Below are 26,986 nucleotides of genomic sequence, written 5' to 3'. Positions count from 1 at the left end.
CAAGAAGGGAATATGAAATAAAAGTTAATGGGAAGAGATTATATACTACTAAACATAATATATTTATACTTAAAACATTTGAAAATAGTAAATAAAACTCCTAAATAAGAAAATAACTTTTATCCCCAAAATAGTTTTATTCAATAATAATTAATATAGCCCAAATATCCCAAAACTATATGTATACATACCTAATGTAATTTTAAATGTCAAAAATAATATATATTTACCCACTAGTATCTACTAATTACCTCTAAAATGCTCAAGTAAATAATATTTAAAAGAAAATCCAATATAATCCAAATGAATAAAAAAAAAAGAAAACATATATATACATATACTTATATTTAAAAATAGAATAAAAATGATATACAAACATCCTAAATAATTATATATACCAAAGGTCTAAAATAATTGGAAAATATATATTACATAACTATACATATATATATATATAAAGGATTAAAAGCTTAAAAGTTAAGAAAAATGGACTAAAATGGCATTTTTTACATTCTGGCAGATTTACCGACGGAAAATCCGTAACAGCAATTAGTGACAAAAATGGCAAATTACAGCAGCACTCCAATTATTTCCAGATTTATTCAAAAGCTTTAAATTAAATCTAATTCAATCGTTTTGGATTTCCGAACTACCAAAAATGGATCATAGTCAATAACGGAAGTTCCTAAAACGACGTTTTTATTTTAAAACATTATTTGGAAATTCCTTTTAAATTAAAAACTTATAATTACAACGTTTTTAATACCCGAACTACCTTTTTATCGGATCACGGTTCGTATTGGGATATCAAAACGAGGTTTTTTTATTTTAAAAATAAAATCAAATTTTATTCAACACGAGACAAAAACTAAATGAATACGCTAATTAAATAAAACGTGATAAAATAAATGAATAACTAAATAAATAAAAACTATAACATAAAAATAAATAGAAGAAGAAAATAAATTAAATAAAATAAAAGAGTCTAGTCCTCGGATAATACCTTAAATTCGGTATCTGACAGTCGAAGCCGATTGATTCCACGAGTCGTGATTTTCCGTTTTTTGTATTTTTTTAGTAAAAATTTAACTTTGGGAAATTCGGAATTTTTGAGAAAAAAAAATCACTTTCTCTCTCTAAAAATGTCTAGAGTGAGAAAGGCTCCAAAAATATCTCTCCCCTCTCAAATGCATGGGGATCCGTGCCTTTTATAGGCAAACGGGTCCCCGGACCAATGGGCGATGCCCGAGTAAAATCGGGCGTCGCCCAAAGGGGTTGGGCGGCCGCCCAAGGCATGTTGGGCGGCCGCCCAACGATTGTTGGGCGGTCGTCCAACAGCGTTGGGCGAGCGCCCAACTGCCGTTGGGCGTCCGCCCGACGCGGTTGGGCGCTCGCACAACGGCCGCCGGGGCGCATCTCGCGCCGTCGGGCGTGCACGCCCCGCGGCTGTCGAGCTCGCGTTCCGCGTCGTCGGGCGTTCATGCGTCGTGACCACCGAACGCGTGTTCCGTGCTGCCGGGCGCACACGTCCCGTGGCCGACGAGCGCGCGCCTCGTGCCGCCAAGCTCGTGCATTGCTCGGACGTTGAGCGCGCGCTTTGCATCATCGAGCGGGCGTCCGACTGTCGTCGAACGTGCGCCGGCTGCCGCTAAGCACTCGCACCATGCCGTTAAGCATTCGCGAGCCATCCGATTGACAACAGCGACCCACCGTAACTTATTTATTTTATTTCTTCGAAACTTTCGGAATCAATCGCTTCAACCGTCTTGTTTTCAGGTTTTCGTCACAGGTCCTCCGACTCGGTGTCTACAACGATTCTTGGGCCAGGTAAACTATTTGAGACGATTCATATCCAACTTGGCGGGGAAGTCCAGAGCATTCTCAGATCTGTTAAGACTCAAAGACGAAGAAAGCTTCAAGTGGGACGACAAGCATCAAGCGGCGTTCGAAGAGATCAAAACTTACTTGAGTAATCCACCTGTGTTGATGCCACCAAGGGAGGATACTCCACTCAAGCTCTATATATCAGCGACCGATGAGTCAATTGGATGCTTGCTTGCCCAAGACAATGCAAACCGTCATGAACAAGCCATCTACTATCTGAGTCGAACCTTGCTATCGGCGGAGACAAGATACAGCCCAGTCGAGAAGACATGCTTGGCCCTCTACTTCGCTTGCATAAAGTTGAGGCATTACTTGCTCAAAGAAAGAGTTTATGTGATTGCTAGCACCGACTTGATCAAATACATGCTAAACCAGCCGATCCTCTCAGGAAGAATAGGAAAATGGTCACTAGCATTGGCCGAGTTCACTTTGGTGTACCTCCCGCAATCCTCGATAAAAGGGAAAGCAATTGCAGATTTTGTGGCCGACCACCCAACCAACTTTCAATATCCCGAAGAAGCAGAACTGCCAATTTATCTGACGCACAAAGAACCGTGGCAGTTGAAGTTCGATGGTTTAAGCACAGACAGTTCCAACGGAGCAGGAGTGATCATCACAGCCCTATCTGGAACTAAGACAATATTAGCGGTAAACTTCGATTTTGAATGCACGAACAACCAGGCTGAGTATGAAGCTCTAATCATCGGCTTAGAAATCTTGAGAGACCTAGGAGCTAAAGAGGTCAAGATTTTCGGTGATTCACAATTGGTCATCTGGCACTTAACAGGAGAATACAAATGCTCAAGTTTATCCTTGCTACCTTATTTCGCGTTTGCAATTCAACTTCTGGAAATGTTTGATGAGGTTAGTTTGGAGCATATTCCAAGAAATGACAATTGGGAAGCTGATGAGTTAGCCCAAATCGCTTCTGGAATGAAGATCTCCAAAGAAACAGCATACAAAGTCGTCATCGTCAGAAGACAAGGTCATCCATCCGTAGCAGACAGAGGTGTCCAGTTTGAATCGTTCGACATCGACATCAACTTAGCTCAGGATTGGAGGAAACCCTTTACCGACTACCTCAATGACCCATCCAAAAAAGTAAAATATTCATTGAGCATTCAATCTCGAAATTACATGTTGATGGCAGGTGATTTATACCGTAAGAGCTACGACGGAATGCTACTCAAATGTCTCGGCTTCCCAAAAGCAATGGAAGTCATGAAGCAAGTCCATGAAGGCATGTGCGGAGCTCACCAATCCGGAAGGAGAATGCGGTGGCTTATCAATCGCCATGGATACTTCTGGCCAACGATCCTACGCGATTGCATCACATATGCGAAGGGTTGCAAGAAGTGTCAACTGTATGGCCAAATCCAACGAGTCCCGTCAGAAGAATTACACTCAGTAGTGAAGCCATGGCCGTTTAGAGGATGGGCTATTGATCTAATAGGGAAAATATTCCCAGCTTCATCAAAAGGTCATTGTTTCATCATAGTTGCCACAGATTACTTTTCCAAATGGGTGGAAGCAGCACCAATGAAACAAGTCGGCCAAACACAAGTGATCCGGTTTATCAAAGAGAACTTGATTCATAGATTCGGAATCCCAGAATCTATCACCACGGATCAGGGGACCATGTTCACAGGCGAAGATATGAACGAGTTCGTAGAGGAATACAGGATTAAGTTGATTCACTCCACCCCATTTTATGCACAAGCGAATGGTCAAGCTGAAGCGTCCAACAAGATCCTGATCCAAATCTTGGAAAAGATGCTAGAAGACAATCCTAGAGAATGGCACAAAGTTCTCTCAGAAACACTGTGGGCTATGTGAACGTCTAAGACACGAGCGACTGGAGTTAGTCCATTTTTTCTAACATTTGGTCATGATGTAGTAATACCATTAGAAGTCATCGTGCCTTTATTACGAGTAATGCCTCAGAATGACTTGGAGCCAGACAATTATGTACAAGCCATGACCATGGAACTAGAAGATTTGGACTACGAAAGGCAGAAAGCGCTCGATTGCATGATAATCCAAAAGAAGAAAGTGGAAGACGTGTACAACAAGAAAGTCAAAAAGAAAAGCTTCAGAGAAGGCGAACTAGTGTGGAAGTTAATCCTACCAATTAGGACGAAAGATCGTGAGCTTGGAAAGTGGTCGCCCAACTAGGAAGGGCCATTTCAAATCCACAAAGTGCTTCCCAGGAACGCGTATTGGTTAAAGAGCTTGGGCGGAGAACCACACATGAGATACATCAACGGCAAATACTTGAAGAAATATTTCCAAAGTATGTGGGACGTAATTAATGTAGCAACCAGCCCGCAAGGCGTAGAAGAGGCTCGACTACGCGGGGCATGACACCAAAGACGCCACACGTAAAATGCATCGATAAGGCGTTTCAGGGGCAGAAGCACAAATACGTGGGGCGTCCTTCCTTCACGCGGGGTGTAACTACGCAAAGCTTAACACAGGAGACGCCACGCGTGAAACGCATTAATAAGACGCTTCAGGGTCAGGAACACGAATACGCAGGGCGTAAACCAATCGAATGTAAAAGACAAATCCAGGAGCACGACTACGCGGTGCGTGCATTCTCATACGCGGGGCGTATTCCAAACACGCAGGACGCTCCCCCTATACGCAGGACGTGTGCTAGACATACATAGAAGATACACTCCAGGGGCACGACTACGCGAGGCGTAACACCAAAGACGCCACGTGTAGTCATCATCGACTATACACACCAGGATCAGAAACTCGAATACGCGGGGCGTAACTAGGTACACGCAGGGCGTATGCGCTCTTTTTATGGGCATTTACAATTTTTCTGGGCATTTGTATATTGTCTTTTCAAGTGCTATAAATGTTCATCGATAAAAGAATAAATGTGCCATGGCCAAAAAGAATATATAGTAAATGTTCAAACGGTAATCAACTCACAAAACAATGTCCATTCGTGCTACACAAATAAATAAATGAAAAATGAGCGTACAAACTCAAAACAAAGAGGGAAAGTACGGGCAACCCGCGAACATACCTCACGGAAACAAACAAAAATCAGGCTTTGGGTATTTTGCCCAAGATTCACAAAGTTTGGAGGTAGCCTCTAATGATTGGCCAATCGACCTTTCTCACGAGCCAGCTCTTCCTCCATCCACGGGAAACAAGCTCTAAACCCGGAACTGGCTCTAACCATTTCCGCTTTGGACGCTCAAGCTTCAGCCACCTCCTTCTCCAATGCCAAATGACGCTCCTCTACAGCTGCAATTTTTGCCAATCGTTGCCTATCCGCTTCCTCAGCATCAACCAGAGCATTAAACTTCTTGCTGTAGGCCTCTAACTCTGCCATATTTGATCTAACTCGAGCTGCGAGACCTGCTGCCACATTTTTCTCAGTAACATAGGACTGATAGCAAAACAACAGATGGTTCTTGGCGGATTTCAACGGCTCGGTCTTAAAAGGATGAGCACATGCACCCATCAAGAGGGGAAGCAACGAGCTTGCTAAGATTGGCACGAGCGTCACTCAACGAGTCATCACTAGGCAAGGATGAGTCTGCTGCAGCAGTAGATAGTCCTTTCAAAAATGAAAAATCCAAACCGGCAAAAGGATTATCAGCTTTAAGACCGACAGGGACCAACAAAGGACGCACAAGAGCTGATTCCTGCCATATTTTCAGCAAATCAATCAATCAATCTAAACAATTTATCTCAAGCAGGACTTATAAATAACAGATTAGCAAGGCCATACAAACCTGAGACAATGGTGCAAGGACCAGTCGGTTCAGAGAAGACGTCGAAGGAAGATGGGTTCGTACCGGAAGCTGCAATGGAGTCATGGCAACCTCAGTCGAATCCTCGTCAACAGACAAGGTGCCGAGCGAAGACGTCAAGTTCCAACGTGCTCCCAGTTGATCCAGTGTCTCATCCTCAAAACCAAAGTATAGGCCTTCGTCGGAGTCTTTTTCTTCCATTTGTCTCACGGAAGGTCCCGCTGCAATAGCCACCCGCTCTCCCTCATCCATCATGATTGCCTTTCCTTTCCCCTTGTCATCGGCGTCAAGCTCATTCGGAGCTAGGGAATTCGGATTGTTGTCTTTCCCTGAGCTACCACTTGAGTCTACAAAAAAAGGGGGAGATATATATAAAAAAAATAGAAAAAAAAATAATAATAAAACAAAATAAAAAGAGCTTACCAACAGGAGGGATACAATGCTGAAAAACAGTCTCCCACCAAGCATCAAACGAAGGTTGATCCGACCCAAGCAGAAGTGGTCCCTGATCATATCCCGCATCCAGAACCGCAGCCGCGATGTCTTCATCACTAGCCCCACACCGCTGTGAAGGGGTAGGAAATGGGAGTTGCCCCGGGATAGATTGAAAAAAGCCTAACTGACGTGCCTAAAGACAGGGTGCATATAAGGTCAAACTGGGGTTTGATGAGCGAGAGATTCTAGTCCGGTTCACCCCATGGTGTAACCGACGTGTCGCACATACCGTCATCCACTATTCAGCACCTTCATGGGGGGCAGCGGACAAGTAAGAGAGAGCCCAGGATGGTAGACACGAGTTATCTTTTTCCCAAAAAAGAAACAGCTTGTTATGAGTAGATGGCACCAAAGTATGAAGAAATCTCACAACTACGCTAACAGCCAAACTCGAAGAGCTGTAGCAAAGGTCCACGCCAAGATGTCCCGAAGTCTCCATTGACGAGACGGTGGCCAGATGAGGGAAATAAAAAAAAAGCCACAGCTGCAGCAGACACAAACCACCCCTAGGTTTTATGAATGGCCTATCCTCAATAGTAAGAGCTAGACGGTGAAATGTTGAGGCCAACAACATGGTGCCAAGAGCTAAACGACGGCCCGAAGCCAGAGCCTTAGCAATGATCAATATTTCTGCAGTAGGTCTGAGGCCTAACGGCTCAAAAATATAATTGCTAAGCATCATCCACAGGAAATGCACATGATCCTCATCGTCCAATTCCCTCTTGTCGAATTTCTTTCTGATCATTTGGACATAAGTCCCGGCCTCTTTGGATAAGATAGCCTTCACTGCAGGAAACGCATTCGTCTCAACAAAACTCGGGACCTCCTCTCCGATAATAGGCAACCCCGTCAAAGCCACTACATCACGTAAGGTGATAGACATGGGACCCAGTGGAAGGATCAACGAATTACACACCGGCGACCAATAATTCAGCACCCCCTCCAGGACATTCACACAAGGAGTAATTTCATGACGGGTCAGACGAATAAAATCCCTAATGCCAACTTGGTTCCAAACACTCGCATATCTCGGCTCTAGGCGATCTACAAGGTGATTCCATCCAATGTAACAGCGAGGAAATATCGGTCCTTTCTTACTTGCAGGGAATTGATAAGTTTTTCCATGGAGGGCTAATTCGGTAGAATTGCTCATGGGATATGGGGGTAAAGGGGAATTATTCGCAGCAACAAGGCTAATAGTAAAGACACTATCCTGAAAATGAAGTATAAACACGATCAATTAAGCCTATGGATGCTACCTTCAAATACATGATCGAGAAATTGCAAAGTTCATTGAAAATTACCTCCTGCAAGCCAAGTGTTATGCCTAAGCGAGAATCGGCATGAATGGTGTCAGAGTATGAACACGCAGCTGAGACAGATAGACACAAAATTTCAGCAATACAATTACATTCATACATGGTAGCTCTAAAATTCTTACATTTAATTCCAATTCAGTTTATCAGCTTTTTCAATAAATATGATTCTACATACACAAAAGCAAAAGAAAAAGAAAGAAAATAGAAAAGAAAAATAGTTCGCATACCCATATTTGGGAGATTGAAAGCTTGATTCTGGATGCTTGCTGAGCTTCAGGAAAGAAAATGGCAGAAAAAAAAAGAATAACAAAAGAGGAAGAAGAGTTGTAGACAGGTTAAGTTGGAGAGTTCTAAGGAATTCAAATTCCAAAAATCCTGCAGGATCCTTTTCTCTATTATCTTAAAAAGAGAAAATATTTAATAAAACTTCTTTTGTACATAAATTTTATTTTCGCTATTTCATTTATGCACAAAAGAGGGGGCAATTGTTGGCCCAAAATAAATAAAATTTATTTTATATATAATGCTTGTTGTCAAATTTAGGATATAGTTTATATTTTGTCTAGAAAATAATAATAATAAATAAAAATCAGAAAAACAATTCGAATACGCGGGGCGTGTATTTTCACACGCGGGGCGTATCCCACACACTTGAAGAAGTTTCGCTTCAGAGACTGCTTTACGCAGGGCGTGTCTTCCTATACGCCACGCGTAAAGCACATCAACAAGGCATTCCAAGCGCAGGAGCACGAACACACGGGGCGCCCTTCTCTTACGCAACGCGTACCTTTCTACGCGGGACGTAACACCCGAGGCGCCGCGCGTAAAGTGCATCAATAAGGCGTTTCAAGCTTCAAGACCAGGTACACGCAGGGCGTAACCGAGGATACTCGGGGCGTGTCGTCTCTTCCGGCAACAGTTGGAAGTAGTCAATGGAAGTTGATGGTAGTTAATGGAAGTTGAGGTGGTGGGATGATGTGGCATAGAGGTAGTTGAGTTAGTCGGTCACTAATTACCAAAATACCACTCACTAATTACCAAAATACCACTGAATAATTACCAAAATGTCACTCCAAAATACTATAAATAGACCCTGTCCCCTTCATAAAAAAACACACTCAACACAAACACAAACCCCTCTCTAAAGGTCCATTCCAATGCTCTCCTTTTAGTTTAGTTCTTAGCTCCTAAGTTCTTAAAGTTCTTTCTCTTGTTCTTCATAGTTCTTAGTTTCAATTCCTTTTCTAGCTCTCTTTTAGCTTTAATTCAGTTTCCAATAACCTCTTGCCAAGTTTTTTCTATCCAATTTAGCATTCCCAAGTCTTTAATTTGCTCAATTCCTAGTTAAAGCTCTGTTTTCAAATCAATTTTCCAGATTCGTCCAGTCAATTTCAAAGCCCATTTTCGTCCATTTAACTTCATTTTGGGCTTTCGATCCCTTCGACAAAGTTGTTTCTGACGTCCTGAATTTCGATCTAGCCTTTTGATTCACTCAATTCCGTGTCCAGAAACTCCGTTTACAAATTAATCTTTCCAGCCCAAATTCTGTTAGTTATTCTGCCCAGATTTTTCCAGATTTGTCCAGTTATTTTCAATCCTCAATTACGTCTATTTAAAGTCCATTTTAGTCTTCGATCACTTATACAAACTTGTTCCTAACGTCTCGAAGTTCGATTTACACTATTTACTTGCCCAATTCCGTGTTCTTAAGCACTCCAACCAAGCTCCCGAAATTAAGGTCTAAATCTGCCCCATTTGCCTACCAATGTCTTGTCATTGCACAAAGCATATACCGTACGGGCCCGACCAGTTGCAGCACTCCAAGGACCTCACGCTGATACCAAAATTCAATATCAATCCGAGATAGCTATTGTGGCTCCGAGTTTGTTGTTGAATTCTAATTTATTTTAATTGCATTTCAATTCCTTGTATTTGATTTGTTATTCCATTTCAATTGAATCAGCTATATGTTTAGTATAGAAGTTTTTCAATTGTAATTCATTTCCAACTTCATGTTTCAAACACTTATTCAATCAATAAAATACCGATTTTTCACCAAATCTTGTGTCAATTTCGCACTTTAAATTCCTTTATTTTCTCGTCTTCAATTCATCCGCATTAGCTTAAATAAAATAATTTATCTAGCAAAGTTTTTTTATAACGGCGCTAGAGACCCAAGAGGGACTTTTTCAATCCTTGCGTCCCTCGCCAATCGCTTCGTTTAAGATTTCAAGTTTTGGCACGCAATTCCATAAACTTAACCGTCTTTAATAATTGAGAAATGATTTCTCTGGCACGCCCGCACCCTAACCACACGTGACAAGGTTGAAATTAGCATATTCGCAAAATATCGCTAACATATATATATATATATATATATATATATATATATATATATATGTGTGTGTATGTGAGAGAGATAATTTGAATGGTAAGAATAAATTTTTCAGTATTAATGTACAATTTCTCAAAATTAAGGTAGAATTCATTTAAGAGTCCTACAGACCAAAAAAATTAATAATTTGGATTTAAGGAGGGCTTAACAGGCCAAAAAATTAGAAATTTGAATTTAGGGATTTCAAACCGACCTATAAAAATTAGAAATTTGGATTTAGAAATGTCTAATGGATCCTTAGAAATTTGGATTTATGGAGACCTAACAGACCCATAAAAATTAGAAATTTGGATTTAGGGCGGCCAACAGACCATAAAAATTAGAAATTTGGATTTAGGGAGGCGTAAGAGACCCATAAAAATTAGCAATTTGGATTTAGGGAGGCCAAACATACCCTTATAAATTAGTAATTTGGATTTAGGGAGGGCTAACAGACCCATAAAAATTAGAAATTTGGATTTAGGGAGACGTGTCTCATTCTGTTACCAAAACCTAAATTGATTCTCTTTTTTAAACGTTAAACCTATATTGGTGTTATTTTGTATATTGAGTCTAAATTGATACTTCTCCAAAAACTATATGTATATTTTATTACTTTATCCCCTAATCACTCTTAAATCTTTAAGAGTCAATTATTTATATTATTTTTAAAGGGTATAAATACTTTAAGTTTTTTTCGGAAGTACAAAATCGCACCAATATAAACTCAATATAGAAAAAAAGGGATAAGGTATCAAAATATGCCTATAGTTTTTGGAAAAGTATCAATTTAGGCTTCACATACGAAATAGCATCAATATACAAGGTTGTAAAAAACGTTAGGCGCTAGTCGGGCGGACAGTGCCCTCGAAGATTAATCGGTGATTAGTCGGAGATTAATCGAAACGGATTTGTATTTTTATATTTTTTATTTATTAATCAACAAATTATTGCATAAATACAATTAAAATATGTATTATACTATCTAAAAACAATAATATAAATTATTTAATATAGAAAAACACGTATGTTTATAACATATATTTTTAAAATTGTGCAAAGATCAACATTTCAACAACAATATCATTACAATATCTTAAAAGTGAATTATAATAAAGCAAAAAAATAAATTCACAATAAAAAAAATGCTTTTATTCATTGTTGTTTAGGTGGTGCCTAGACGGTCTAGGCGGTGCCGGGGCGGCCTAGGCGATGCCCAAGCGGCTGAAAATCGCCTAGGAATCAATAAAACGCCTAGACGGACTAATTATAGAAAATCGGGACGGATTCTCGATTTCGAGGACCTAGGGGGTCCAGGCGGCCTTCGTTTCGAATAGTTTTTAAACAATAAACCTATATTAGTACTATTTTATATGTGGAGCTTAAATTAATATTTCCTCCTCGGAAAAAATGAATCAATTTAGACATCGATAACGGACCGACAACTTTCACTAGAGGTAGCAAAATGACACACGACCCGATTACACGACACGGATTTTTAGTGTTAGTGTTGAGCTTAATAGGTAATGTGTCATTTTTGGGTTGACACGAAACTGACAAGCTCATTTTTGGGTTGGGTTAGTGTTGATATGTGAACCCGAAAGCGACACGAAATGACACGGATATTGAAAATTATTGTTATATTCTCTCGTGTTTTTTATGTCACTTTATTAATAAAGATAATAAAATTATAATTATTAATTGCAATTAGTGATTTGAATTTCCTAAATTGTTATAAACACATTACATGATCCTCTAACATGATATTATCGAACTTTTCAATAATTATTGTTAACATACTAATCTAAAAATGATATAAAATGTTTAAAAACAGTATCATATCTTCTTATATTTTTAAGAGTTATTATTAATATATATGCATAACAAAATTACATGTAACCCGAAAACACGACATGAAATCGACACTAACCCGAACAGGTTAACACGACTTTGACACGAAAAGTTTTGGGTTGGGTTTGGGTTTACTCTTTTTGACACGAACCCGAAATGACACGACACGAACACGACTCGAACACGATAATTGCCAGGTCTAACTTTCACTTATCTTAACAAAAAAGGAATCATGTGAATCTATACCCATAAAAAAGAAAAGTTAGGTTTAAGAAGGGCCTTCTCTCTAGGGGTTCAACTTTTCTGCCTCTTCTTTTCTTCTTCAGCCGCCGACTCCCACCCCCCTTTTCTCCTCCTCCTCCTTCGGCCAAATTTCAGTTTTTCCCTCACTCTTTTTTTCTTCCGACTCCTCACAGCAAGGGCAAGTTGCTCCTATCTAGTTGAGGAGGAAGAAGGAAGCTTGTCTTCCTTCTTCCTCCTCCCCTGTGTTTTTTTTCTGCTTTTATTGTTTTCTAGTATTCTAGTTGTGTTTTCTGTTGGCTTGTATCAGTTTATTTTGTGCGGATCTGATATATTTTATCTAATCTTTGGATCCGTTTGAAGTGCATCTGTTGGTTAAGATCTTTGTTTTTGTAGCCATTTCTGTTGTAGGAAGTGCAGAAAATGTAGATCTTATCCGTAGATCACTGGATCTACGGGATTGCAAAAGAAGGGACATAGTTCCGAAGTTTCAGAATGGTTCCAAGGATGAAGATTGGACTACAGTTGTTCCACTGCCAATCTGGAGTTACAATAAATATATGATTCAATGGTTTTCTATGTTAGTTCTACCTTTAATGGTTTGTTTTGCTATTTTTAGTCATTTTCTTGCCCGTGTGGTTCATGTATTAGGCTTAGCCTTTATGTATGTGAGTTTTTACTCCTTACTCTCCTCTCATTATACTAGCAATCTTATTATCTAATGGAATTTTAGCTTTTCCATCAAAAAAAACAAAAAAGGAATCATTTCTTAAAAGAATAAAAAAGAAATCCAAGAAATAAAACAGCCAATACAAATTCTGACAAGTTTATGTTACAACAGCATAAATGCTTTCAGAGAAACGGTTTCTAACCCACAATTCACAGTCCTGTCTTCACCCATTTTTGAAAAAAAAATCTCTGAGCTTTCACTTCCATGGATTCCAGTGAAGAACCTAATACTCCTCCTTCTCAATCTTCTCCTCTTTCCAGACAATTCACCATTTACTCATATCCTAAGGTTTCTCTGTTTCTTTTTTCTTCCATTTTTCTAATTTTGTCCATGTCCGATTATCTTCTCTGAGCTCGGGGATTCTGCTCTGTTGATTGCAGGTTCAGAGGAGGAAGTCATTGAAGAGGAAACAGATCCAGGAGCAGGAGGACTGAAATTTTGCTTATTGATTCTCGGAAGGTTTGAATTTTATATTGATTAGATCCTAAGGGCATCTCCAACCCTCACCAAATGAGGGTTGGAAACGCTATATTAGTCCACCACCAAATTTCTATGCCATTTTGGCATAGAAATCCAAAATCAACCAATTTTGGTTGATTTTGGTTTCCACCAAAATTCATTTTGGTGGAATCAATAATTTAATATAAATATATTTATTAGTTTAATTTAAATTTTATAAATTATTTAATTTAGTTAAATATTATTTAATTTTTTTTATATTATTTTATAGTTAAATATATAATTAATGATTTAAAATTAAATAATATTGTTTTCTTATTTTTTAATTAATTTTTTTATTATAGATTATTAATGATAATAATAATATATGTAAAAAATAATAAAATATTAATAAAAGTGTTATGTAAAATGGAATAAAGTGGATAATATTATTTTTAGTGTAATAAATAGTGTAGCGGGTTGGAGAAAAAATAAGATTTGATGTTTACAAAATAGAAAATGGAGATGGAGATAGCGTAATGGGTTGGAGATGGCCTAACAGTTCGATTTCATCTTTGTTTTGTGTTTTGAGGTTTCCTCTGTTAATTATAAATTTGGATTTAGAGAGGTCAAAAAGTACCATAAAAATTAAAAATTTGGATTTCCGAAGGCATAAAAGATCCATAAAAATTAGAAATTTGTATTAGGAGAGACCACACAGATCCGTAAACATTAGAAATTTGGATTTAGGGAGGTCTAATAGACGAACAAAAATTGGAAATTTGGATTTACGAATGCCAAAAATTCCCATAAAAATTAGAAATTTGGATTCAGGGAGGCCAAAAAGTACCACAAAAATTAGAAATTTGAATTTCAGGAGGCCTAGAAGACCCATAAAAATTAAAAATTTGGATTTACAGAGATCAAACAGATCCATAAAGATTAGAAATTTGGATTTAGGGAGGCCTAATAGACGAACAAAAATTGGAAATTTGGATTTACGGATGCCAAAAATTCTCATAAAAATTAGAAATTTGGATTCAGGGAGGACAAAAAGTACCACAAAAATTAGAAATTTGAATTTCAGGAGGCCTAGAAGACCCATAAAAATTAGAAATTTGGATTTACAGAGATCAAACAGATCCATAAAGATTAGAAATTTGGATTTAGGGAGGCCTAATAGACGAACAAAAATTGGAAATTTGGATTTACGGATGTCAAAAATTCCCATAAAAATTAGAAATTTGGATTTAGGGATGTCTGGCGGACCCGTAAAAATTAGGGTAAAGTTCAAATAAAACTCATGTGGTTTCACTAATTTTCCGATAAAGGACTGTGGTTTACTTTTTGTTAAAACGAGGATTGAGGTTTCACACTCTTTAACGACCTGAAAATGAAAATTTTCAAAAATTAATTTTGTTCAATGTTATATTTTATATAAAAATTAGAAATTTGGATTTAGGAAGGTCTAGCAGACCCATAAAAATTAGAAATTTGGATTTAGGAAGGTCTAACACACCATAAAAATTGGCCAAAAAGACCCACAAAAATTAGAAATTTGGATTTGGGAAGGCCTAGCAAACCTATAAAAATTAGGAAATTGGATTTGGGAAGGCCAAACAGACCCTTAGAAATTTAAATTTAGTAAAGCCTAACAGACTTATAAAAATTAGAAATTTTAATTTAGGAATACCTAATAGATCCATAAAAATTAAAAATTTAGATTTAGGGAAGCCTAATAGATCTATAAAAATCAGAAATTTGGATTTAGTTAGATTTAGATAGGCATAATAGACCCATACAAATTAGAAATTGAGATTTTGGGAGGCCTATCACACCCATAAAAATTAGAAATTTGGAATTAGGGAGATTTAAAAAATCCAAAGGTTAGAAATTTGGATTTAAGGAGGCCAAAGAGATACATAAAAATTAGAAATTTGGATTTAGGAAAGCCAAACATACCAATAAAAATTAGAAATTTGGATTTAGGGAGTTCAAACATATCCATAGAAATTTGGATTTGTAGTTTTAAGAGACCCACAATAATTAGAAATTTGGATTTGGGGAGGCCAAACAGACCCTTAGAAATTTAAATGCAGGGAAGCCAAACAGATCTATAAAAATTAGAAATTTAAATTTAGGAAACCAAATAGACCCATAAAAATTAGAAATTTGGATTTAGGGAGTCCTAATAGGCCCATAAAAATTAGAAATTTAGATTTAGGGAGGTCTACAAATCAATAAAAAAATAAAAATTTGGATTTAGAGAGACAATTTTGTAATTAATACTACCAAATTTCTAATTTTTATGGGTCTGTTAGGTCTCAATAAATCCGAATTTCTAATTTTTGTGGGTCTTTTTGCCTCCCTAAATCCAAATTTCTAATTTTTATGAGTTATTTTAGCCTTTGTAAATCCAAATTTCTAATTTTTATGGGTCTGTTAGGTCTCCCTAAATCCAAATTTTTAATTTTCATGGACCTATTAGGCCTCCCTAAATTCAAATTTCTAATTTTTATGAGTTTGCTAGGCCTCTCTAAATCCAAATTTCTAATTTTTATAGGTCTATTTGGCCTTCGTAAATCTAAATTTCTAATTTTCATAGACATGTTTGGCCTCCCTTAACGTTTAGCCTAAATTGATACTTCTGCAAAAACTATAGATATATTTTGGTACCTTATCTCATCATCACTCTTAAATCACTAAGAGTCAATTATTTATATTATTTTTAGATGGTATAGATACTCTAAGTTTTTTTTTTTTTAGAAGTGCAAAATAGCACCAATATAAGCTCAACGTAGGAAAAAAATGGGATAATGTACCAAAATAGGCCTACAGTTTTTGAGAAAGTATCAATTTAGGTTACACTTACAAAATAACACCAATATTAGCTTAACGTTTAAAAAATAGTATCAATGTAGGCCTCGATAACGAAATGAGACACATTATTGATATTATTCCGTTAAGTTTTGTCAATTGTACGTAGAAAGAAATCAGAACTTAACGGAGTAATAGGAATGTCGTGTCCAATCCGTTATCGATGCCTAAATTGATACCATTTTTCAAACTTTAAGCCTATATTGGTATTATTTTATATGTAGAACCTAAATTGATACTTCTCTAAAAACTATAGGTATATTTTAGTACATTGTTCCCTGATCACTCTTAAATCACTAAGAGTCAATTATTATTTTTTATTTTTAGAGGGTATAGAAAAAAGGGGATAAGGTATCAAAATATGTCTATAGTTTTTAGGGAAGTATCAATTTACGTCATGTACAAAATATCACCAATATAGACTTAACGTTTAAAAAATGATATTAATGTAGGCCTCGGTAACAGATGGACACGTTATTCATATTACTCCGTTAAGTTCTTATTTCTCCCTCCACATAATATTAATGATGTGTCTCATTCCGTTATCGAGATTCAAATTGGTAGTATCTTCTTTAAACGTTAAATCTATATTGATGTTATTTTGTACGTTGATCTTTAAATTGATACTTCTCAAAAAACTATTGGTATATTTTGGTATCTTAAGAGTCAATTATTTATATCATTTTTAGACGTTAAGCCTATATTGGTGTTATTTTGTACATTGAGACTAAATTGGTACTTCTCCAAAAACTATAAGCCTATTTTGATACTTCATTCCCTGTTTTTCTATGTTGAACATATATTTGTGTTATTTTGTACTTTCAAAAAAAAACTTAAAGTATCTACACTCTCTAAAAATAATATAAATAATTGACTCTTAATGATATAAGAGTGATTAGAGGATAAGGTATCAAAATATACCTATAGCTTTTGGTGACATATTAATTTAGACTTCACGTACAAAATAGAACCAATATAGGCTTAACGTTTAAAAAATGTACCAATTTAAGCTTCGGTAACGGAATGAGACACGTCACTGATATTACTCCGTTAAGTTTTCTTAACTGTACGTGGAAATCAGAACTTAATGGAATAATAGAAATGACGTGTCCATTCCGTTTTTAATAGAAATGATATGTCCATTCCATTTTTAAAGCTTAAATTGATATCTCTTTAAACTTTAAGTTAATATTCATATTATTTTGTAGGTGAAGTTTAAATTAATACTTTGCAAAAATCATAGTTATATTTTACTATTTTATCCTTGAAAAAAAGGAATCAATTTAGACATTGATAACGTAACTGACACCTTTCACTTATCTTAACAAAAAAGGAATCATTTCTTAAAAGAATAAAAAAGAAATCCAAGAAATAAAACAGCCAATGCAAATTCTGACAAGTTTATGTCAAGACCAGCTTAAATGCTCTTAGAGAAAAGTTTCTAACACCCAATTCCCAGTTTCTAACACTCTGAGAGCATTTAAGCTCGTCTTGACATAAACTTGTCAGAATTTGCATTGGCTGTTTTATTTCTTGGATTTCTTTTTTATTCTTTTAAGAAATGATTCCTTTTTTGTTAAGATTAGTGAAAGGTGTCAGTTACGTTATCAATGTCTAAATTGGTTCCTTTTTTTTAAGGATAAAATAGTAAAATACAATTATGATTTTTGGAAAGTATTAATTTAAACTTCACATACAAAATAATATCAATAGTAACTTAAAGTTTAAAAAGATATCAATTTAGGCTTTAAAAACGGAATGGACACGTCATTTCTATTAAAAACGGAATGGACACGTCATTTCTATTATTCAATTAAGTTCTCATTTCCACGTACAATTGAGAAAACTTAACGGAGTAATATCAGTGACGTGTCTTATTCCGTTACCAAAGCTTAAATTGGTACATTTTTTAAACGTTAAGCCTATATTAGTTCTATTTTGTACGTGGAGTCTAAATTGATAGTCACCAAAAAATATAGGTATATTTTGATACCTTATCCTCTAATCACTCTTATATCATTAAGAGTCAATTGTTTATAATATTTTTAGAGGGTATAGATACTTTAAGTTTTTTTTAACTCCGCCTGTGAGTGTCACTTGGTGGCATTTCCAGCCGGTCCCCAGCCCGGACAAAGGAGGAGGGTTGCGGTAGGTTTATGGCGGCCAACGTAAAACTTAGCCACATCTTATGGACATGAATTCATATTAGCCGACCCCGAATCATTTCGGGACTCAGGCGAAGGGAAAGAAGAGAAAGAAGACAAAATAACGCAAATATATGTTCAACATAGAAAAATAGGGAATGAAGTATCAAAATAGGCTTATAGTTTTTGGAAGTACCAATTTAGACTCAACGTACAAAATAACACCAATATAGGCTTAACGTCTAAAAATGGGTATCAATTTAGGTTCGATAACGGGTTGAGATACGTCATTGATATTATGTGGAGGGAGAAATAAGAACTTAACGGAATAATAAGAATGACGTGTCCAATCTGTTATAGAGACCTAAATTGGTATCTTTTTTAAACGTTAAATCTATATTGATATTATTTTGTACGTGGAGCCTAAATTGATAGTTCCCCACAAACTATAAGATTATTTTGGTACCTTATCCCCTTTTTTCAATGTTGAGCCTATATTAGTGTTATTTTGATTTCTGAAAAAAAAAATAGAGTTCCTTTACCCTCTAAAAATAATATAAATAATTGACTCTTAAGATACCAAAATATACCAATAGTTTTTTGAGAAGTATCAACGTACAAAATATCATCAATATAGATTTAACGTTTAAAAAAGATACTACCAATTGAGGTCTTGATAACGGAACGAGACACGTCATTGATATTATGTGGAGGGAGAAATAAGAACTTAATGGAGTAATAGGAATGACGTGTCCATCTGTTATCGAGGCCTAAATTGATACCATTTTTTAAACGTTAAGCCTATATTGGTGATATTTTGTACATGACATAAATTGATACTTCCCTAAAAACTATAGACATGTTTTGATATCTTATCCCCTTTTTTCTATACCCTCTAAAATAAAATAAAAATAATTGACTCTTAGTGATTTAAGAGTGATCAGGGAACAATGTACTAAAATATACCTATAGTTTTTGGAGACGTATCAATTTAGGCTCTACATATAAAATAACACCAATATAGGCTTAATGTTTGAAAAATGGTATCAATTTAGACATCGATAACGGATTGGACACGACATTCCTATTACTCCGTTAAGTTCTGATTTCTCTCTACGTACAATTACAAAACTTAACGGAGTAATATCAATGATGTGTCTCATTCCATTATCGAGACCTAAATTGATACTATTTTTTAAACGTTAAGCTAATATTGATATTATTTTGTAAGTGTAACCTAAATTGATACTTTCTCAAAAACTGTAGATCTATTTTGGTACCTTATCCCATTTTTTTCTACGTTGAGCTTATATTGGTGTCATTTTGTACTTCTGAAAAAAAAACTTAGAGTATCTGTAACCTCTAAAAATAATATAAATAATTGACTCTTAGTGATTTAAGAGTGATGATGAGATAAGGTACCAAAATATATCTATAGTTTTTGGAGAAGTATCAATTTAGGCTCAACGTTAAGGGAGGCCAAACATGTCCATGAAAATTAGAAATTTAGATTTACGAAGGCCAAAAAGACCCATAAAAATTAGAAATTTGGATTTAGAGAGACCTAACAGACCCATAAAAATTAGAAATTTAGATTTAGGAAGGCCAAACAAACTCATAAAAATTAGAAATTTGGATTTAGAAAGGTTAACACACTCATAAAAATTAGAAATTTGGATTTACAGAGGCCAAAATAACTCATAAAAATTAGCAATTTAGATTTAGGGAGGCTTAATATACCCATAAAAATTAGAAATTTGGATTTATTGAGGCCTAACAGGCCTATAAAAATTAAAAATTTGGTAGTATTAATTACAAAATTGTCTCTCTAAGTCCAAATTTCTAATTTTTATGGGTCTATTTGGTCTCGCTAAATTCAAATTTCAAATTTTTATGGATGTGTTTGACTTCCCTAAATTCAAATTTCTAAGGGTCTGTTTGGCCTCCCTAAATCCAAATTTCTAATGTTTGGCCTACCAGCATCCAAATTTCTAATTATTGTGAGTCTCTTAGAACTATCTAAATCTAATTTTCTAATTTATATGAGTATATTAGGCCTCCCTAAATCTAATTAAATCAAAATTTCTAATTTTTATGAATTTGTTGGGTCTCCCAAAATCTAAATTTCTAATTTTATGAGTCTGTTAAACATCTCTAAATTCAAATTTCTAATTTTTATGGGTCTCTTTGGCCTTCCTAAACCCAAATTTATAATTTTTATAGGTCTGTTAGGCATCTCTAAATCCAAATTTTTAAATTTTATGTGTCTTTTAGATCTCCCTAAATCCATATTTCTAATTTTTATAGGTCCGTTAGGCCTCCCTAAATCCAAATTTCTAATTTTTATGGATATATTAAGCCTCCCTAAATCCAAATTGCTAATTTTTATGGGTCTCTTAGGCTCCCTAAATCTAAATTTCTAATTTTTATTAGTCTGTTAAGCCTGCCTAAATCCATATTTCTAAATTTTATAGGTCTATTAGGCATTCATAAATCTAAATTTTTAATTTTTATGGATCTATTAGGCAACCCTAAATTTAAATTTCTAATTTTTTATGGGTCTTTTTGGCCTTCGTAAATCTAAATTTCTAATTTTCATTGTGAAGCATCGTTAAACTGACACCTTTTACTTATCTTAACAAAAAAAAAAAGGAATCATTTCTTTAAAGAATAAAAAAGAAATCCAAGAAATAAATCCAAGAATCAAACAGACTTATAAACTTAGAAATTTGGATTTTGAGAAACCCAGCAAACTCATAAAAATTAGAAATTTAGATTTAATTAGATTTAGGGAGGTCTAATATACTCATAAAAATTAGAAATTTAGATTTAAGAAGGTTAAAAAATACATAAAAATTAGAAATTTAGAAATTTAGATTTAGATAGTTCTAAGAGACCCATAGAATTTGGATGCAGGGAGGCTAAACATTAGAAATTTGGATTTGGGCAGGCCAAACAGACCCTTAGAAATTTGAATTTAGGGAAGCCAAACACACCCATAAAATTAGAAATTTGAATTTAAAGAGACTAAAAAGTACCACAAAAATTAGAAATTTGGATTTAGAGAGACAAAAAAGACACATAAAAATTAGAAATTTAGATTTAGAGAGGCCAAAAAATACCACAAAAATTAGAAATTTGGATTTAGAAAGACAAAAAAGATCCATAAAAATTAGAAATTTGAATTTAGGAAGGCCAAAAAGTACCACAAAAATTAGAAATTTGGATTTTGGGAGGTCTAGAAGACCCATAAAAATTTAAAATTTGGATTTAGAGATACCAAATAGACCCATAAAAATTAAAAATTTGGATTTAGGGAGACCTAATAGACGAACAAAAATTGGAAATTTGGATTTACAGATGCCAAAAATTCCCAAAAAAATTAGAAATTTGGATTTAGGAAGGCCTAACGGACCCATAAAAATTAGGGTAAAGTTCAAATAAAACCCTTGTGGTTTCACTAATTTTCCGATAAAGTACTGTGGTTTACTTTTTGTCAAAACGAGAATTAAGGTTTCACACTTTTAATAATACTATTAAAACTATCTTTAACAACCTGAAAATGAAAATTTTCAATAATTAAAGTTATTCAATGTTATATTTTACATAAAAATTAGAAATTTGGATTTAGGAAGGCCTACCATACCCATAAAAATTAGAAATTTGGATTTATGGAGGTCTAACAGACCATAAAAATTAGAAATTTGGATTTAGGGAGGCAAAAAGACCCACAAAAATTAGAAATTTCCATTTAGAGAGGCCAAACATACCTATAAAAATTAAAAATTTGGATTTAGAAAGACTTAACAGACTCATAAAAATTACAAAATTGGATTTGGGAAGCAAACACACCCTTAGAAATTTGAATTTATTAATGCCTAACAGACTCATCAAAATTAGAAATTTGGATTTAGGTATATTAGTACTACAGTAATTTTCACCTGGTCAGTCACTGAATTGATAGGTATATTTTGGTACCTTATCCCCTAATCACTCTTAAATCAATAAAAGTCAATTGTTTAAATTATTTTTAGAAGACGTAAGTTTTTTGGAGGTACAAAATAACACCAATATATGCTCAACATAGAAAAAATGGGATAAGGTACCAAAATAGTCTTATAGTTTGTGGGGAAGTATCAATTTAGACTCCACGTACGAAATAGTACCAATATAGGCTTAACGTTTAAAAAATATACAAATTTAGGTCTCGATAACAGATCGGACACGTCATTCTTATTACTCCGTTAAGTTCTTATTTCTAACTCCACATAATATCAATGATGTATCTCGTTCAGTTATCAATAAATTGATACCCATTTTTAGACGTTAAGCCTATATTGGTGTTATTTTGTACGTTGAGCCTAAATTGATACTTTCCCAAAAACTATAAACCTATTTTGGTACTCCATTCCCTGTTTTTCTGTATTGAACCTATGTTGGTGTTATTTTGTACTTTCGAGAAAAAACTTAGAGTATCTATACCCTCTGAAAATAATATAAATAATTTACTTTCAGTGATATAAAAGTGATTAGGGGATAAAATACCAAAATATACCTATAGTTTTTGGAGAAGTATCAATTTAGACTCCACATACAAAATAGTACCAATATAGACTCAACGTTAAAAAATATACCAATTTCAGCATCGATAACGGAATGAGACACGTCATTTATATTACTCCGTTAAATTCCTCAATTGTACGTGGAAATCTGAACTTAACGGAGTAATAAAAATAACGTGTCCAATCCGTTATCCAGATCTAAATTGATACCTTTTTTCAAACATTAAACCTATATTGATACTATTTTATACGTTGAAGTTTAATTAATACTTTCCTTCAAAAATTATAGTCATATTTTAGTGTTTTATCTCTGAAAAAAGGAATCAATTTAGATATCGATAAGGACTAACCCCTTTCACTTATCTTAACAAAAAAAAAAATCATTTCTTAAAAGAATAAAAAAAAAATCCAAGAAATAAAACAGCCAATGCAAAATTCTGACAAGTTTATGTCAAGAACAGCTTAAATGCTCTCAGAGAAACGGTTTCTAACACCCAATTCTCAGTCCTGTCTTCACCCATTTTTTGAAAAAAAATCTCTGAGCTTTCACTTCAATGGCTTCCAGTGAAGAACCTAATACTCCTCCTTCTCAATCTTCCCCTCTTTTAAGGCAATTCACCATTTACTCACATCCTAAGGTCTATTTCTTTCTTTCTTTTTTCTTCCATTTTTCTAATTTTTTCCATGTCCAATTCTCTTTTCTGAGCTAGGTGAATCTTCTCTGTTGATTTACAGGTTCAGAAACGGAAGTCATTGAAGAGGAAACAGACCCAGGAGCCGGAGGACTCTCCACAACCTAACCACAGAGAAGATTTTGTAAGAACTGAAATTCCCTTTCTTCTTTTTCTTAATCTTCTGCTATTTTGATAATTGATTCTCGGGAGGTTTGAATTTTTTGTTGATGAGATCATAACAGTTTGATTTCATCTCTGTTTTGTGTTTATTAGTTGAAATTTGAGGTTTCCCCTCTTAATTCTTACTCATATCTTGCTTGGGTTTAGCTGCTTCAGTTTTAGGGTTTTCGTTCTTGTTTTCCCTTTCTTAGTTAGTTTGTTTAATTTCCCTCTCAAAATTAGATTATCTGAACTCTGCTGTTTTCCCGCATGTTTTCCATTTCGATTACGGTTTCCTTGCTAATTTTCTTAGAAATACAATTTGCCGGTATCGGTTTCCGTTCCATTTCCGGTTTCTGTTCCCGTTCAACATTGGAACTCTTGAATTTGGTCATACAACGCGATTATGAGTTTTGAGGCCCGAAACACCGTCTGATGCTGAACCTGGCAATCAGGGTTAGCTTTATCTCTAGCTGCAGGTATCGATGTTTCATTAGGGAACAGAACTCGCGTTTTTCTAAGGTTTAGTGGCTTTCTGTTATTCGATATGTTTCTTTCAGTTCGGATTTTTACACAGGGCGACATTGTTTTCCTTTCTGTACCTTTACTCTGCTCAGTTCATGAACTTACAATTGAAATGCTAGATTTTGAAGTAACTGGTGAACTGAATGTACAGCTGCACTAGCTGATTATTGAAAAGCTGTAAATATGTTGCACGGACCTCTTTAGCAGCGTTTCTGCATTCCGTGTCCATGTTCGTGTAGGTTTTTGTTTCGTGTCCGTCTCTGTGTTTGTTTGATGGTTGTGTTTTGGAATTGGCTGTTTCCGTGTCCGTGCAACATATAGGTATATGCGTATATGCTCTATTTCGAGGCATCGAGAAAGAACCTGGTTTTGTTTTTGAACTATTAGGATCTTCGTTCTTTCCATGGGATATGCATCAAACTACAAATGGAAGTGTGTATCAGTTTTGCTGTAAATGTATATTTTATAAGTCTCGGGTTATATACATCGTCTTTGAAGCCCGTGGCTGCTTTGTTTCTTTTAGTTCTGCAATAAGTGTTGTAATGTTGAGTGATGGATATAATTAGCTTTTTCTCTTGATTTCATGAACAGGTCTTACACGACAAATTGGAGAAATCGGGCATGTCTACAAGGTCAGGGATTTTTTGTAATTATTTCGTGCTTATATTAACGTAATGAGAATTCAGAGTCGGATACTGATTCTTTCTTTGTGTGCTTTTCTGTAGTAACAAACAGAAGAGAAGTGCGATGAATGGTAAAACCGGAAGTAAGTCTTCTACGATGGAGCGAGCTGAAGAGATTGTAGCAAGTTTGGGTACTTCATGTCCTAGCTTTGCAAAGACTTTGGTTAGATCAAATGTAACCGTTGGATTCTGGATGGTAAACCCGAACTTCTATCTTAAATTCGAAAATTACATTCTCATGCTATCTCGGCAATGTTACATGTATAACTTTTCTAATTGCAGCATCTCCCTATGAAATTCTGCAAATCTCATATGCCCAAGCATGATGCAATAGTTAACGTGGAAACTGAAAGTGGAGAGTATGTAATAAACTACATTTCGGATAGGACAGCGTTGAGTGGCGGGTGGAAAGCATTCTGCGCTATTCATAAGTTACATGAGGGTGATGTTCTCGTATTCCATTTAGTCCAACCTTTAAGGTTTAAGGTACTATTTTCGATAGTGTTATCGTTGTTATCTTCGCAGCTATTTATTTTAGAAACGAGAACCTTCGCATTATGGGTAATTGTGGGAATTCGGGTTATGTTACCTATATGTTCCATATGATATTAATGCAAGAAAAGTGATACTCGTGCTGTGTTAGTCGGGTTGTCTATATAAATTGTGTCATCGTGTCAATGCAAGAAAAGTGATACTCGTGCTGTGTTAGTCGGGTTGTCTATATAAATTGTGTCATCGTGTCAATGCAAGAAAAGTGATACTCGTGCTGTGTTAGTCGGGTTGACTATATAAATTGTGTCATCATGTCAATGCAAGAAAAGTGACACTCGTGCTGTGTTAGTCGGGTTGTCTATGTAAATTGTGTCATCGTGTCAAAGTGGTTGCTTGGTTATGTTTGTTGGTTTTCTACTTGAGTAATTACCTTGAGTACGATTCTTTCTAGGTGCACATCGTCAGGGAAGCTCGTTCACCCGAAATTGAAACAGTGGATGCTACTATGGAAGAAAATAACTCGGGTACGTTCTCTCTATCGCACTCTTTGCTTTGTAGTTTGTACACGAACCAATAAACTGAATCTACTTGTTTCATTTTCTTCTCGATTAAGGCGAGGAAGATGTAGAGAGCTCCGAAAAGACCAAAAGTTTGGATCTTCTCGGACCGCAGGAGGAAAAAACTGAAGACAAAAGCCTAAAGGTAGCAGCAGATAAAATGCCCATAACAACTCAATCCGAAAACGGCACTGAGAATCACGACTCCAAAACCTTGGACACTGTTGTATCTTCAGAATCTGCATACGGTTTTAAAGATGTAGACGACATCAGAAGTTTCAGTATTATCGTCAATGGCTTAGCTATAGACTCAGAGATCTCCGATCATCACAGGACTAAGTACTACCAGCTATGCCGTTCACAAAGCTCGTTCCTGCATGACAATCTTCTCGAGAGCATTAACAACAAACTAGCTGCTGAAATAATAGTTGGAACTGTTAACATCTCAGAGGGCATTAGAGCTTCGAAGCTTGGCTGCTCCCACTCGGACTTCGCGGTGTGGGACAAGACTTTGAAAGGGTTTGAGCTGTTGGGCATGGATGTCGGGTTCTTACGTTCTCGGTTAGACAGGTTAATGAACCTGGCAGCAGAATCAGAAGAGGCTGTAGAATCAGAGTGTAGAAAGTATAGACTAGAGCAAGCTCGTATAGACGAGGAGATGAGGAGTCTCGAAGCAAAGCTTACTGAACTGAAAGAGGCGAGGAGAAAGCTTGAGGATGAGATAGAGACCTTGAAGGTGAAAGCTGAGAGTCAGGAGAAGACATTTCGAGAAACTGTCGATGCCCCGTGGTAGGGGAAAGGATTTTCGGAAAGGCGATTCGGGATAGTTATAGCAACAATTTTCATGGTGATGCCCCGTGGTAGGGGAAAGGATTTTCGGAAAGGCGATTCGGGATAGGTATAGCAACAATTTTCATGGTAATACAGATAGTTAAGATAATGTTGTACCAATTTTCATGGTAATGAGATGTGTTGTAATTTAATTTCTTAGATTAGTGTAGTTTTTATATAATTTGCAGAAATGTTGTATGATTTTGTAGAACTTTATTGGTTCAGTTCTTTAGACAATTTTGATGGAAAGATTAAAAAAAAAAAAAAAAAAAATTATCTCAATCCAATGAAATAATAAACGCATAATTAAACATTTGAATTTTTACGGTTTTAAGAATCGAGTCTTTGGTCATTTATATTTGGGTTAAGGTG

General features: G+C 35.6%; 1 protein-coding gene across 1 annotated transcript; it reads left to right on the top strand.

Moving 5' to 3' along the window:
• The first annotated feature begins 23,037 nt into the window (after positions 1 to 23,037).
• On the top strand, positions 23,038 to 26,773 carry LOC136227946 (B3 domain-containing protein Os01g0234100-like). The gene is made up of 7 exons (XM_066016748.1): positions 23,038 to 23,331; positions 23,429 to 23,509; positions 24,643 to 24,683; positions 24,777 to 24,930; positions 25,017 to 25,220; positions 25,678 to 25,750; positions 25,840 to 26,773. The coding sequence occupies exons 1-7, from the start codon at positions 23,248 to 23,250 to the stop codon at positions 26,574 to 26,576; spliced, it is 1,374 nt and encodes a 457-aa protein (XP_065872820.1). The 5' UTR covers positions 23,038 to 23,247; the 3' UTR covers positions 26,577 to 26,773.
• The last annotated feature ends 213 nt before the right edge of the window (positions 26,774 to 26,986 follow it).

This window comes from Euphorbia lathyris, chromosome 4, assembly GCF_963576675.1.
Source record: "Euphorbia lathyris chromosome 4, ddEupLath1.1, whole genome shotgun sequence".
Taxonomy (NCBI): Eukaryota; Viridiplantae; Streptophyta; class Magnoliopsida; order Malpighiales; family Euphorbiaceae; genus Euphorbia; species Euphorbia lathyris.
Note: the sequence above shows the minus strand (reverse complement) of the source record. Positions and strands in the feature narration are given on the sequence as shown.